This window comes from Mesoplodon densirostris, chromosome 4 (assembly GCF_025265405.1).
Source record: "Mesoplodon densirostris isolate mMesDen1 chromosome 4, mMesDen1 primary haplotype, whole genome shotgun sequence".
Lineage (NCBI taxonomy): Eukaryota > Metazoa > Chordata > Mammalia > Artiodactyla > Ziphiidae > Mesoplodon > Mesoplodon densirostris.
Genome location: NC_082664.1, coordinates 181,276,191 through 181,292,024, shown reverse-complemented (window position 1 = coordinate 181,292,024; position 15,834 = coordinate 181,276,191). Strand labels below are relative to the sequence as shown.

At 37.2% G+C, this 15,834-nt stretch overlaps 1 protein-coding gene across 4 annotated transcripts in view; it reads right to left on the bottom strand.

Annotated features, from left to right (window-relative positions):
• Positions 1-1,603: 1,603 nt before the first annotated feature.
• ARHGAP12 (Rho GTPase activating protein 12) overlaps positions 1,604-15,834 on the bottom strand; it is a 111,867-nt gene continuing 97,636 nt past the window's right edge. For all 4 annotated transcript variants that reach the window (XM_060097801.1, XM_060097798.1, XM_060097799.1 and 1 more), the window contains 8 exons: positions 14,734-14,832; positions 11,850-11,952; positions 9,948-10,064; positions 6,985-7,083; positions 5,612-5,689; positions 5,378-5,512; positions 5,046-5,148; positions 1,604-4,216 (listed from right to left, as the gene is read on the bottom strand). In XM_060097801.1, coding sequence (XP_059953784.1) covers positions 4,042-4,216; positions 5,046-5,148; positions 5,378-5,512; positions 5,612-5,689; positions 6,985-7,083; positions 9,948-10,064; positions 11,850-11,952; positions 14,734-14,832 — 909 coding nt within the window. In that variant the 3' untranslated portion in view covers positions 1,604-4,041. The remainder of the gene's footprint in view (positions 4,217-5,045; positions 5,149-5,377; positions 5,513-5,611; positions 5,690-6,984; positions 7,084-9,947; positions 10,065-11,849; positions 11,953-14,733; positions 14,833-15,834) is intronic.

The window sequence follows — 15,834 nt, the reverse complement described above, 5'->3', positions numbered from 1 at the left end:
GAACATTACAAGGTTCACGACAATTTACAAGTTTCAGTGCTACCTGCAGTGCGAGCCACAAGGATTACAACTACCTAGAAGATCTGGCTGTCGGTTAAAATCTTTACCGAAGACTGCTCCTCTGAAAACGTGGAGAGAGCAAGTAAAACAGAGGGAGGGGCAGGGTGATGAGAAAAAGTGAGAAACCAAACTTCTTGAAATTCGTGTCGTAGTGATTTGTTCAACAGTTACCTTGTCCTGGAAGTGCTCTGTTTATGAGGACCATGGAAGTGCTTTTTTCTTTTTTTTTCCTGTGGGAGAAGGGAAGCAATGAGGGAAATGAAAGAGTTCATTTAAGTGCCATATTCACATAAGGCTAATTTGTAAAAGCTCAAAGCAGCTGAATACATTTACAGCCAGCACTGGCCCACAAAACTTCACTTGAGAAGGCTAATTGAGATTCTCCAGGAGAACTCCCGGCCTTCAGTAGTTAAGGGAATGTTTCATTAGCATTCTGAGCCGCCCCCTTTTCTAGAAGGCTAAGTCTGACTCTGCCTGGCCTGGGTTCACAGCTTGTGAATTTCCAACAGAGTCTAATCACTATCATTGTAAGGCTGCTGATGTGGTTTTGCAGCCCCTTTGCCTTTTTTTTTTTTCCCTTTTGGTTTCAAACTAAAGTTGCATTTAACACGATTGTATTAGTTATACAGGAATACTGTTTTAAAAAAAACAAAAACAGAAATGATGCCCCACCTCCAGGACTGTAACATACAGGCTGAGCTCGCTAATTAAGACACCTCTGTCTCAAACTAGAGGCGTGCTTTCTATAAAAGAGAATCGTTAGAGCTGACGGCTGGAGTTCAGAGACCAGTAAACTCAATAAAATCTTATTTTCTACCATTTTCAACTCTATATAGATGCAGTATTTGAGCAGTTGACTTTTTAACATCAGTGAGAGGATGACACCCATTTGACTATTATTTTTTACTAAAATGACATGTTGTAGGTTCCTCTGTATATTTTTTTAAATGCTTAAAGATGTTGGAGAAATCAGCGTCATGGGAAACTGCATGTTTACTTTAAATATTTAATTAAAAGCCTCTCCCACGAACTAGGAAAAAATTCCTCACTGCTATCTTAATATCTATTATTACAGGCTTACAAAGAATCATAGGATAAAACCAAAATAGTACAAAGGTCTCCAGGTATCTGCCATGATTATTATTGATGAGTTTTCATTTGTATGTAAGCAATGACACATACACACACACATTTACATACACATATATGTGCATATGTGTATATAACACAACTGCCTAGGCCCAAAGTTTGGCTGAATTATTCCATCTGTACTTTTCACATAAGAAAAAAAAAATCTATAGATTTGCCTCTATCTAAAAGATAACATCGTTTTCCCAGAAATATTTCATAATTTTTCTAGAGTAAAAGGTAAAATTTCTTACTGCTGTAACATTTAAATAATAAGTATTTTCCTTCTATTGGATTATAACAACATACTTGAATATACTTTTTCCTTTCAATTTCCAACTACTTTTTTTAATGACATTCTGAAGGAAAGCCTATTAGTAAATGAAATTCCACTGACAATTTATTTCAGCCTTTAATATATTTTCTACTAAAAGTCAAGCTGTCAAGACAGAAAAATATTACTGGTTTTGTTATGACAAGAAAACAAGTGAGAATTTTTAATTCACAAAGGATGAACACACAAGACATTGATCTCATTATACATACAGTATTACAACAAGCTGATTAGCTGTGGACTATTAGAACATTCAAGACTTCACATACACACAGGTGTACTTGGAAACAAGAAACACAGGACAATTTTCATCTTTGATATGTCATAACTACCAAGAGAAAGAACATCACTGATTTGAGTCTAATTGTTTTCCTGGCATACAATCACTATATAGGCCAGGCCTAAAGCATACTGTATATTGTTAAGGACATCTTTAGGCAAACATAAACATTCTCATTTGGGAGCTTTTTCTCCCTGCCCAAAACAATGCTTTCCCATTGCTGTCAAGTAGCTTGGTTTGTTATCAATTTAACAAGATCACAACAACAAACATTTTCACCACAAAACTCAGGTGAGAGGTTTTTACGCAGGTCATACAAAAAATATTTGTCCCCAAGAAAAGTAATCTGTAAATTATAGATGCAACCCTAAGAAAAAGAGTCTTGGTTACAAATCATTCACTTTCAAATATTGATGAAGAAATAGAGTGGAGGGGGTGGGAGGAGGTGGAAGGGGATGGGAGGGGATGGGAGGGGGGTGGGAGGGATGGGAGGGGGTGAGAAGGGGTGGGAGGTGGTGGAAGGGGGTGAGAAGGGATGGGAGGGGGTGGAAGGGGATGGGAGGGGGTGGGAGGGGGATGGGAGGGATGGGAGGGGGTAGAAGGGGATGGGAGGGGATGGGGGGATGGGAGGGGGTGAGAAGGGGTGGGAGGTGGTGGAAGGGGGTGAGAAGGGATGGGAGGGGTGGGAGGGGTGGGAGGGGGTGGGAGGGGGTGGGAGGGGATGGGAAGGGGTGGGTGGCAGAGGCACTGGCATGGCAGGGAGCACAAAAGGTGTGAAACGAGGAAAACATTTGCCACAGGAAGTACTGGATTCAGTTGATTTTTTTTTAAATGAGGTATTATAAGAGTGTGCCAGTAAATGCAAAAACAAAAACAAAATTATAAACCAAAATACACATTTCCAATGGAAAAATCTCTAAACCTCTTATAGTTTTCTTTATTCAGATTAGACATTTCATATACAGCAGTTAATCTAGAAAAATACATTTAAAAAAATCTTCAGCAGACCATGCTCTCTGTAACAAAACCTTCCAAACCCTGTTTTATTATACAAACCAATCTACAATAGTAATGTAAAAAGAAATTCTCAAACTTAGCAATGTCACTTTCGACCTGACATCCCTCTAATTTACATATGGGTTGCCACTATTCGTACTGCAGAGTTAGAATTCTGTAATAAATTTTTTCTAATGTATTCTGTACATATTAAATAATCTAAAAGGTTCCTCTTGTAGTGCATTTACCATTTAGCAAGTCTAGTCAGCATTGTTCCAGTACCATTTGCATTACAGTGATTTGCCTGTAAATGTAATTAAAATCTAAAAGTGCACACAGTTAACTTTCTCAAATAACGGCCTATTTCTGGAGGAAACCTAATATTCACGGAGAATTACCAATATCGTGATTAGAAATGAGAGGTTAGAATGTACTCTGAGACTATATAACACAATTATATACATAAGCTAAAGGACAGTGAGTCTTTAGCCTGTATTTACATCAAATAACGTTGGTTTCCACAGGATCATACCAAGAACTCAGTATGGCACTAGGTAGATTAGGATTGTTAGCTACAAGTCAGTGTAGCACAGACAGCCCCAAAATACCCTGAACTGGCTTATACTAAATTAAACTCCAGTATATCACAGTGTTTTAAGTACTATTAGTATGCTGCTGTGCTACTCCGTAAAGACAGCAAGACTTCATCAAGGGATCGCATCTGGGTTATAATGGGTCCTAGCAATCAGACTGCCACTGCATGCAGAAACCCCGAAAAAAAAAACACAGGTTTCAAAACAGATATACTTCGTTTTGCTTAAAATGCCCAGGAGCGTTTTCAAAATAGCTGATAGTAAGTATTGTTCTATCGAGCGATGAACCTATTGAATAGTGAGAAGAAATTCTATGTTATCCAGTTTGAGGAGAAAAAATGTAGTATTCTTACCAAATTATCCAGTGTATATGACTGGTTAGAATCACAAGTTTTGATTTTTACTGAAATTCAGAGTATGAAATGCAAACATTCAGGATAAAATTAATTCAAACAGTTCTATCAACTTGCAACAAAGCAGCAAATATGAGGGCCTATCACACATCTGGACTCTCCCATTCCCTTCTGATCCCTCAGAAAAGTGCAAAATCAAAGAGTCACTGCTTGGTCCAAACATAAAATACATCAGGTATAAGGACTTGGAATCTGATGAAATCCGGCTTCTATTCCACAGGTTGTCTTCAGTGAGAGTCAACGTCCGAAGATGGAATTTATCTCGAGAAGAATTAACTCTACAATCTGATTCTGGTAGACGGTATGAACTGCTATGTTGCCAGTCTCCTTCTCTGGCTTTAACAGAGTAGGACCGAACACAATTGCTATACTCTGATATGTCATTCTGTTTTTTTCTCCGTTTTCTATAACTCTAAGAGGAAAAACAAAAATTGTTAAAAGAGAAAATTTTTAAATCGGAGAAATTCTTCAAAAAATATTATAAACAGCTTGCATTTAGAAAAGAGAAATAATGCTCATTTTCCTAAGGTACGTACAAACTACTTAACCAAATAGAATTCAGTCTGAATAGCATGTAAAGCTTTCTTTTGCATAAACACAGCTGAAAGGTATACATATTCTCACAAACTTTAAATGTGGGATATTTCAGCTGAGTTTTAAAAATAAGACATAGACTTGAATACCTATTACAATTCAGGTAACAATGATTCCTCCGCTAGGGTGACAGGGAAAATATCATTAGGGCACAGAGATTAAACTTTGAATTTTACTCATTTTATGCTATTAAAAAAAAAATCTCTCATACTGTGATCACTTATTTTAGTAATCTCGTGTTCTTTCTATCAGAAGTTTCAGAGTGACTATGTAGTAACTTAGACCTAATTTCCTTGACTTCAAGGTAACTGAATATTCCTCACTTAACCAATCTCATCTTCATCATAATTAACTTTTAGCAACAATTTCTGAACACTTACTACGTGCTAGGCATTATACAAATGCTTCACATATGAAATCTAATTCAATGTATTCTTTATACCAAACCGTTTTACCTACGAGGAACTGGGGCTCAGAGAAGTCATCTTTCTCATGTTACAGACACAGCGAGCAGCAGAGCTGGGCTCTGAACCGAGGTCTTCGTGGCCCTGGCCCCGGGGGTCCTACACCACATCTCATGCCTGTGTACTTCTCCGACCTTCTTTTTCCCCCTAATTACTCCTTCTCTTTTGCGGTGAGACTCTTACCTTTTGAGATGTCTAAACAGAGTCTGCATTGTGTCCTGATTTGGCTTTGGCAACTGTTTGATTAGATCCTTCACAGCAGAGACACGCTGTCTTGGTTCTTGTTCTGAAAAAAGACAATGACTGGAGATTTTGCATGAAACTGAAAGCAGTGACATTATTTTGGAATGTGGTATTTGGTAATACACAGTGACACCTGGTGGTTACATTTAAAATTTCTGGAGTAAAACAATCCTTTGAAAAAACTTGTTTAAAATATCAAACAGTGTGGTAGCAGCTACAGAGGGTTTTCAACATCTAGGGAAAAAACTGAGTGGAATTAATTACATACTTACTAATTGCATTAACAAAATCATTAAAATGATTAAATGTAAAGAGAGGTTCTGGTAATTCTCGAAAAAACATTTTCAGTGCTCCAGTGATGACATGAATATCTTCCCATTTACTATCCTTCAAGTCCAATTTCTCATCTGGAAAACAGTAGGAACGGGAAAGTTTTTGAAATTATTTTAAACCAATTCTAACAGTCATCAGTTATTTATTCTGTATATAACAATATATGATCTTACCATGATTGACTGTAAACCTCAGCTTCTGGATCACTGCAAGGTTGCCACTAACTCTATAAATCCCATCAACATCCAACCCTAAGAGACAAATAACAATAATTTTACGTTTAAAGTTCTTGTTGGCTTCTTCTAAAGACGCTTTCGTGTTTTAGAATTCTTATTTATTAACATTAGCCTAAAATAAAATTACTCTTTTCCTCTAAATGGCTTTTTATAGATGCTTGGCAGTGAGAGAGGGGTGGAGATTCACTCTGAATTGTTTGGTAAACAGCAACAAATCTACTTTATCATGTAGACTGTGGATCACCATCTCAAGGAAATCATCTCAAACTCGAAATACTAGCAGTTTAAGATAAACTTCGGCAAACACCTGAAGATAATTCAAAAAGTAAAGGAAGCCAGTAGATAAAATCAGCCCACCCATTTCTTGGCACGTCATTTGAGAGTGTAAATGTACAGGTGCTCTCTGAATCAAAGTGCTTGTCATATTAAGTGCTTGTAATAAATAAACTTAATACAAGCCAGCAACTAAAATAATGGTTCTATAACAACTGATAATTTGATACAGTTATTAATTTCTTTTATACGTGAAACAGAATCATTTGAAATTCACATATTCATTAAATGATAATGATGCACACACTTCACATTATCTAATGTGCTACTCAGTTAACTTCTAGTAAAGCCAAGTAGCATGGCATCTCTACTGTCAGGCTGAGAGTCAGAGATCTGTGACTAGCATAAATTACATTTTATGCAAATATTTTAATTACACAAGATATTTTTGATGATATACTGATATAAGTTAATGGGACTGCAGTCAAGATACTGTTATTTTAAAAGCTAGTATAAATATTATAAACATGTTAAAATTAACCAAAACAGAAATTAGTTTAAGTCTTCAGAAGTACAGGAAATGACATAAAGAGGATTTGTCGTCTATTTGCACACTTTAGAGTTGATTTAGCAGTTTGGGAATGTCATCTCATCTTTATTATAAACAGAAGAAACTTCCCCTTAGTAAGTAAACACTATCCCCTCCTGTCTCTTACACTGCTGGATCATTTCTTAATAAACACAGTTTCACAATCACCACGTCCATTTTAAGCAAATGCCAACTCCCAATGGCTTCAAGGAATACAATATGCTGAATCAACCCTAAGTACTGAACATGCAATAGATGACTGCAAAGGCCTTAATTTGAAACAATACAAAAGAAATAAGTTTTTTTTGCAAAAAAGATGCTTTTCTTGACAACTTACGACTATAAAGAACTTTTGGTTGCAACACTCAAAATCATAAAAATCCTAGGGATTTTGATGGCAAAACAATGGGTGGTGTGCTTAACTTAAAAAAAAAATTCATTTTCTTACCATATTGCTCAACATGTTCGATGCACAATTTCACAAATTTTGGCACGGTGCCATTCTCTCTCTGACACAGATTAGCAAGATTGGCTCCAAATACCTGATCTGAAAGAGATTTCAAGAAATGAGTCACCTTGCTAAACTTTAGTTCACAAAATGGCTAAATGATTCACAGTGCAACAGAAGATACCCCTGCATGCAGACACTTTCACCACAATGCATGTCTGTCTGATCCGCACTCGCCTCCCTCTTCCGACTCCAAGCTCCAAGAACACCCTCCTTCATTCCTGCCTGGCTCCCTTCTTACCTTCCCCTCCTGTGCAGAGATCAACCTTCCCCCAAACAGAGCTCCTTCTCACCACTCCTGGTCTCAGCTAAAATGCCACCTCTTTTTAAGAACCCTCTGACCATCCTGAGGCAGTCCAATTCCAGTCCCTCTCTGTTTTATTACTATGTCAGATTCTTCACGTAAGTCACCATTATTCTAAATTACCTTGTCTGTCTCTCATCTTTGTAGAAGTTTCATGCGGGCAGGGACCCTCTCATTCTTGAATGCCAATAGGTATTCCCAGCACTGAGGCTCTCAAGTCCACCACTTAGCAAATACTCAAATACTTTTTAAACTATTAAAACATGCCCATCAGATTGGGATTGACATATATACACTAATATGTATAAAATGGATAACTAATAAGAACCTGCTGTATAAAAAAATAAATAAAATTAAATTAAAAAAAAAAAAACCACACGCCCATCGTGTACCAACATCTGATTTCACAAAATATATCAAAGTCTGCTCTAGTAATCTTTCAACCCAACAGTTTTGAAATTCCACATTCGTGCTAAATATTCAGGAAAACAAATAAAATACAGTATTTGAAGTGGATGAACAACACCAGGAAGTAGCAAGTTTGTATTTCTCATTGAAAAGGCCTGACGAAGAGTGAGCAGGAGTTTCTATCCATTTATTTGTCAGGCTTTTTTTAAGGCTCTAAGCTCAACATGCTAAATTCATGTGCATTATCTGGGGGTTCCTGTTTACCCTTAACTCTTTAAGGCTGCTAATCTGAATCACTTAATTAGCTGAATTCTTCCTAGAAGTTTTAAATAGCTTTTTAATGAAACTCATTTGTGTACTTTAATCTAGATGCTTTGCATAACAGATGTTTCTGCAATGGTCTTTGTTAGAAACTTCATAATCAAAGACAGCTCTAATATATATGGTATAAATTATGTTACCTTTTCCTATATTTTTATTATGAACAAATGTCTCTGTTTGGAGTGATGTGTTAGAAAATTTTATCTTTGGAATTAAACATGCTTGTAAAAACTAAAGGTATATACAAGTATATGTGATTTTAAAGAATACTTTCCTATTAAGAAAAAACTCTGTTAGTACATTATGGTTCTTTTTTTTTTTTTTTTTTTTTGCTGTACGCGGGCCTCTCACTGCTGTGGCCTCTCCCGTTGCGGAGCACAGGCTCCGGACACACAGGCTCCGCGGCCATGGCTCGCGGGCCCAGCCGCTCCGCGGCATGTGGGATCCTCCGGGATCGGGGCACGAACCCGTGTCCCCTGCATCGGCAGGCGGACTCTCAACCACTGCGCCACCAGGGAAGCCCCATTATGGTTCTTATACATGAAAATAAAATGTAAAAATTAGTTAGAAAAAAACACTTCATCCTAATTTTAAAATTACCTTAAATGAGAACTGAAGGCAAACAATCAAGAATAAAATTGTATATTATTTTTTCTTTCTTTCTACAGCTAGTGATTATTTGAAATTTCTTCTGATCTGTGCATCTCAAAACTAAAAATCTGTCATTCTGAAAATCTGCCACGCCGTCCCATCACATCCATGTAGCTCCTCTGGTACAGGGTTTCTAAAAAGCTAATTTGGTGTTTATGTCTGTTCGATGCTTTAGTTAAAATAAACTCTTCATGTGCATTAAAAAATTAATTTTAATTACTCAAATGTATTTTAATCACTGAACCTGATAACTTTATGAATAAAGAATGAGACATTTTTACTGTTTGGAAAATTTTCAGCTTTTAATGTAAAATATCTTATTTCTGATTTGGGCCAAAGTTCATTATTATAAACATCACTTCTACTTACCTTTTTTTTTTTTTTTTTGCCACTATACAAAACTTTATTGTTTTGATAGGACTGTATTTCACTTTATTTTTATTTATTTTTTTTATTAGTTTCTTCTTTATAACAAAGTGAATCAGTCATACATATACATCTGTTCCCACATCCCTCCCCTCTTGCATCTCCCTCCCTCCCACCCTCCCTATCCCACCCCTCCAGGCGGTCACAAAGCACCGAGCTGATCTCCCTGTGCTCTGCGGCTGCTTCCCACTAGCTATCTACCTTACGTTTGGTACTGTATATATGTCCATGTCTCTCTTTTGCTTTGTCACAGCTTACCCTTCCCCCTCCCCATATCCTCAAGTCCATTCTCAGTAGGTCTGTGTCTTTATTCCTGTTTTACCCCTAGGTTCTTCATGACATTTTTTTTTCTTAAATTCCATATATATGTGTTAGCATACAGTATTTGTCTTTCTCTTTCTGACTTAACTTCACTCTGTATGAGAGACTCTAGGTCTATCCACCTCATTACAAATAGCTCAGTTTCGTTTCTTTTTATGGCTGAGTAATATTCCATTGTATATATGTGCCACATCTTCTTTATCCATTCATCCGATGATGGACACTTAGGTTGTTTCCATCTCTGGGCTATTGTGAATAGAGCTGCAATGAACATTTTGGTACATGTCTCTTTTTGAATTATGGTTTTCTCAGGGTATATGCCTAGTAGTGGGATTGCTGGGTCATATGGTAGTTCTATTTTTAGTTTTTTAAGGAACCTCCATACTGTTCTCCATAGCGGCTGTACCAATTCACATTCCCACCAGCAGTGCAAGAGTGTTCCCTTTTCTCCACACCCTCTCCAGCTACCTACCTTTAATATAACCTTTTTCACGAACAGCTTGCAAAGTGGGGCGTCGTGTAAGAAATTTCTTTAAGTTTTTCTTGGTTTTCTTCTGTTCTGAAGAATCTATGCTAGATACTTTCATGGCTTAAGACAGATAGATATTAAGCATTTTATAAAATAAAGGCTTTTTTGATGAAAATTTTTCCACCTAGTACTCAAAACATATTAATGTCATATATAAAAAAATCACAGTATATAAATTCAGTTTTTCTAACTTTAATACGGTTTAAGAGTAACACATGAAGAATCAAAAACTAACACAATTTCAAAGTGACAAACCAAATGAAACATTTCATTTTTATCACTAAACACTGACCGTAAACTGTGCCTTCTTTAGTATATGTGCCAAGACATTTGTAAGTCATTCTAATTTATATTCATTATTTCACGAATGATATAGTCTTGGACTCTCCATCAGGTTTAGACGGTAAAATGACCAGCAAAAAATAAAGTAACCAACCCGTAAAACATAAACAAAATCCCTACCCTTCCCCATCCTCACTGAACTAGGAGTCAAGGGATATATATGTATACATATCCATCACAATTATTTGTACTTCAAGCTAAGACTCATCATAATTATCTCTACTCTGAGCTAAGGATGGGACCACCTGGATTTCCACATTGCCTGCAGACCTGATTTCTCTTTGGGTTACAATAATAAAAATTGAGAAAGTAAATTTCTTGAAAATAACCATATTTGAAGAAAGTTGAGAGCACAAACAATATATGAGTAAAGAATTAAAACAATAAAAGTTTCGTGGTTTACACTATTATGCAGTGACAGTGTCAGTAATAGGCCTAAACTTCATAAGAATGTGGGAGAAAAACAAGAGAACTGATTTTCTAATCATTCAGTTAATGTGAAGACCAAAAATTTCTCAGTTAAATGTGGATTTGTTAAAATAGATTTAAGCAGGTTCAAGTCACGGGTAATGGCCTATTTAAAGCACATAATTCACAAGAGCCCTGTGTTAGAAAATGCAATCCTTGGGAATTCCCTGGCGGTCCCGTGGTTAGGACTCCATGCTTCCACTGCAGGGGGCACGGGTTCCATCTAAGATCCCACATGCAGCATGGAGTGGCCAAAAAAAAAGATGGTTAAAAGAAAAAAAAAAAAAAGGAAAGAAAATGAAATCCTTACAACTGCTGGCGTTTCTCTGGTCCTGTATACATAATATGTGGTCTGGAGATTAAATGCACAGACATATCCCAGTCTAGAGGCGGCTGCCTGGCATCCAGTAGGGAACTATGGTACATATCCTGTGACTTCTGACTTCTTAATGTAGAAGGGTCTATCTAGAATCTTAAACAGTAATTATATATTTTCCAATCAATAAAGTTCAGCTTCCTAGAGACCTCAACATAAGCGCATTCTGTTGTGCGCATTTGTTCCTCTTGAAAGGGTATCATAATATCTTAAAATTAATATGATGCCATCGGGGTGCATACGATTAGGCTGAAAAATGATGATGAGTTGGGCTTCCCTGGTGGCGCAGTGGTTGAGAGTCCGCCTGCCAATGCAGGGGACATGGGTTCGTGCCCCGGTCCGGGAAGATCCCACATGCCACGGAGCGGCTGGGCCCGTGAGCCATGGCCGCTGAGCCTGCACGTCTGGAGCCTGTGCTCCGCAACAGGAGAGGCCACAACAGTGAGAGGCCCATGTACCGCAAAAAACAAACAAACAAACAAAAAATGATGATGAGTTAATGAGGAGAGAGAACACTGAACCACTGAGACTGCAACTCCTGAATCTTAGAAGTCTTGTAACACTGGAGAGTCCACTCAGCTTTTATATATTTACTCTAAACCTTTGCTAAGAGAATAAGCTCACTCAAACCACTAGCAACATAGGGAAGGAAAACTTACAACGCAATTTCTTCAGATCCTTATGGTCCTTTTCTTTATCGTGCTTTTCTATTCCTGGTGAATCTGGTAAATCCTCCTCAATCGCTTCATCGGGTTCTACTGTCTGTTGGTTAGAGATTTTCCAAACACATATTACTTTTGCTATTACTTTAGATGTAATTCTCAGAATGATCAGTAATCAACTCTTCCAAATGATTTTAGGGAACCAATTAGTACATAAGATATATGATTTAGATATTTGATAAATCTTTAAAAATACTCTTCCCCCCACACCCATTGATGGCATTAACTGAATTTCGATAAAGAAAAAATTACTGATAATTCACAAGGATAATGCGCTTGTACTGATGGTGATGCTATCTTGCCTCATTTTGATCAAGTGACAAGTAATAACAGTTAAAAGGTTGGGCTATAATCTGTGGTGATAGAACAGGATGATGGTACATTGTTGATAATAGGACAGATAAAGCTAACTAGCAATGGTACCTTAACTGCTTCACACCAACAATCTTTTAAAATTGCACTTTGTGTCAATAGTTAATTGACATTACTCATTACTCACAGACCTACGGATATCAGGAATTGAAAGAAATCCTAGAACTCATTTACGGCCTAACTATGGTCACTTTTACAAGTTAAAAAGGGGACTGAATTCTTAAAGCTAAAAACACTGCTCTGCCTTTTACTCTGAGGTCCTTTCTCCACCCAGAGTTTATTTTTGTGCACAGTGTAAGGAAAGGCTCCAGTTCTTCTTGGACATCCAGCTCACCCAGCACATGCTCTACCTGGCACAGAGTGTCCAAAGGTACGTGGGTCTGTCTCCAGGCTCTTTATTCTGTTCCACAGGTCTTTATATCTATCCCATTATGGATACACAGCTTTATAAGGTCCTGACATATGCTACAGCAAGTCTTCTTCAAAGGTGTCTTGCATATTCTTAGCCCTTTGCATTTCTATATGAATTTTAGAATAAGTTTGTCAAGTTCCACCACAAAACCTACTGGGATTTTGAATGAGACTCAAAAATCTCAAACCTACAAATTTATAAGTCATTTGGAAGAATATTATATCTTTACATAATTGAATTTTTTAATCCATGAACATGATATACTTCTCATTTAAGTTTTTGCCAATGTCTCTTAATAAAAAAAAGTTTTGTAATCTTGCCCATCTCTTTGCCCTCAGTATCTTTTGCCACTTTGTAAACAGTACACATTTAAAATTTTTAGAGTCAATTATATGTTCCTCTCTTTTCAGTTGGCTTATTCCCTGAACGCTGAGGCCTTAATTTAAAAAGCCACTTTCTCTGCAAGGCCTCCCTTGATCCCTACACTAGATTAGCCCCTACTTAATCAGAGTTTTTATATGTTCATTATATTAACTGTTCAGTTGTCTGTCCTCAGTAATCTTCTGTCTTTGATTGTAAGCTCCATGCATAAAGATGCAGCATCCGGTTGCACGCTGCTATACCCCAGTGTGTAAGGCACTCACATGTGTGTGAGATGGATGCAGCCACCCTTGCTTTCAAGGGGTAGCGAGCACATTACAGTGACTAGACCTGCAAGCCCGTACTGGGTAGAGTAGGAGGTACATTTGAAAAGACAGACTGGGCTCAGGTTGTTGAATTCTAATAGGAGTCACGTAAGGTTTCTGTGCAGGGGAGGATTACAAAAGTGACATCAGGAAGTTTCATACAGTAGCGGCATTAACAATGCATTGGTGGGGGATGAGATGAAATAAGGAAAACTGTTTAGGAGGTTACTCTTAATATCAACATTTAAAGGCCTGTCCATGGTTTCAGGAATAAATGGAAAGAAATGGACAAGGTTCAGAAATATCACACAGTATTACAAACCGCAAAGGAAGAATTCACATCTAGGTTGGTAAATACTTTGCTAGAAGAGGTAAAAGTTGGAGGCAGAAGAGTTAAAGAATACTCAGATTCCAAATCTGGGTGATTTGAACTGGGTGAATCATAAAATTTTGGAGCTTAAAAGGATAGTTGGAGACAATCCAGTGCAATCTCTCTATTTTCTCTAAGTAGAAAAACTGAGACCCACAGAAGGTAAACACCTTGATACAATCACAAACCTTATTAATAATGAAGCATCACCTATGAAGTCTCTGAAAGACATCTCCATCTCTACTAAAGCCAGTGATTCCCAAACTTTCTTTGTCTCCATTTAGTTTAAAACCTGCATTACATGCTCCCGTAAGTATTCACTTTTATTTCGCTTCTGTCACTGATACATGATCCTGAACCAGGAACCAAGTCCCCATATGGTGAGGGGGGAAGAGTACAGTCTAAGAAAGTACAGCTTCTAGTTGTTTATTACTGCTCTTACAAACACAGCTTCAGAATATAAATGCGAGGTTCTTTTTGGTTGTAATACACATGAGAAGAAATTTTCCAGGAACATGAGGGTACTCTGAGTAGAAAGGTCACTAGGAAAGAAAAAGTACAAATGACAAGACGACAGCTTCATGCATCTCACCATTTTGCTCAGGATCTGTTTCCACCAAATAGGATGATTTCCAAAGCATTCACTCCATGAACAAATACTACATACTAGGCACAGTTAGACTGTCCCTGCCTCCTGAGCTATTTTCTTTTTGAACCAATGCCTCATGTGAAAGTTACGTGAAATCTACTGGTGGCAAAATCCTATAAATGACGATGTTAAATCACTCATCAGTCCCTGGGAACTGCTAAACTAATCACTATCTTTCCTACCTCTGTCAAAATATGATTTTTAAAAAGTATTTTTAAAATATAAATTGGAAACTATATATATAATAACCAGCTAGAAAGCCAAAAAACAAAAAGAACACAAGAAAAACAGCTCTAAAGTTAAAAAAAAATTTACCTGAGTCAAACACATACCTGATTACTGATGGTGCTACTGAGAGCTTTAAACCACTCATTGATAACTGCGTCATTGTCAGACTGAATCAGCAGTTCTGTTCCTTGACGGGTTTTCAGCTTTAGAGATAAGAAGGGAAAAAAAAAGTATGGTTAGTGCTTTCAATGAAGTAAATAAATACATTTAATTCAAAGTCTACAAAACCACCAGAAGATTGGATGCCATATATTATATTAATAGTGGAATGGTTACAGTACTCCACAGGGATGGAATTATCTTTTATTTTAGTATAAAAGAATACCAGCTGGATAATTTTACAAAACATGACGTTTTTCTCACAGTAAATTCTCAATGAAAATCTAATAATTTAGGATCCCAAACTCCATCACACAAACAACATAAAACTTGCTGGAATCTAGAATACTTTATCATTAAAAAAATAAGTTCAAGTACCTATGCTGTGCATTTTATTTTATTTATTTATTTTTTTGCGGTATGCGGGCCTCTCCCTGTTGTGGCCTCTCCCGTTGCGGAGCACAGGCTCCGGACGCGCAGGCCCAGCGGCCATGGCTCACGGGCCCAGCCGCTCCGCGGCATATGGGATCCTCCCAGACCGGGGCACGAACCCGTATCCCCTGCATCGGCAGGCGGACTCTCAACCACTTGCGCCACCAGGGAGGCCCCTATGCTGTGCATTTTAAATGAGAATTGAAACATGATTTGTTAAGAAATAAAATCTATAATATTTTAACATAAATTTGAGAATTTCTCTCTCTGGTTAAAAAAATATATAGAAAAAGAGACTATACAAGAGTTAGACTTTCAATATTGAGTATTTAATAGGAAATTATAATGACTTGGTACAAAGAGAGGGCACAGACAATAAACATCCCAACCCTTCTGGACAGAAACATCACTGAATTGTCAAATCATGAACTAACTAAAGTAAGGACACGATATATGATTCTATATGAATGCAATAACCCATTTATGTATGATCTCCTGGGTTCAGAGTTTCTCACACCTGACTGAGGAAGAATTTTGAGGTATTTATAGAAATCATTCCTTCTATTTTCTGTTTGGTAAGTGTCTGATTTTCTTTTTTCCTAGAGGAACATATG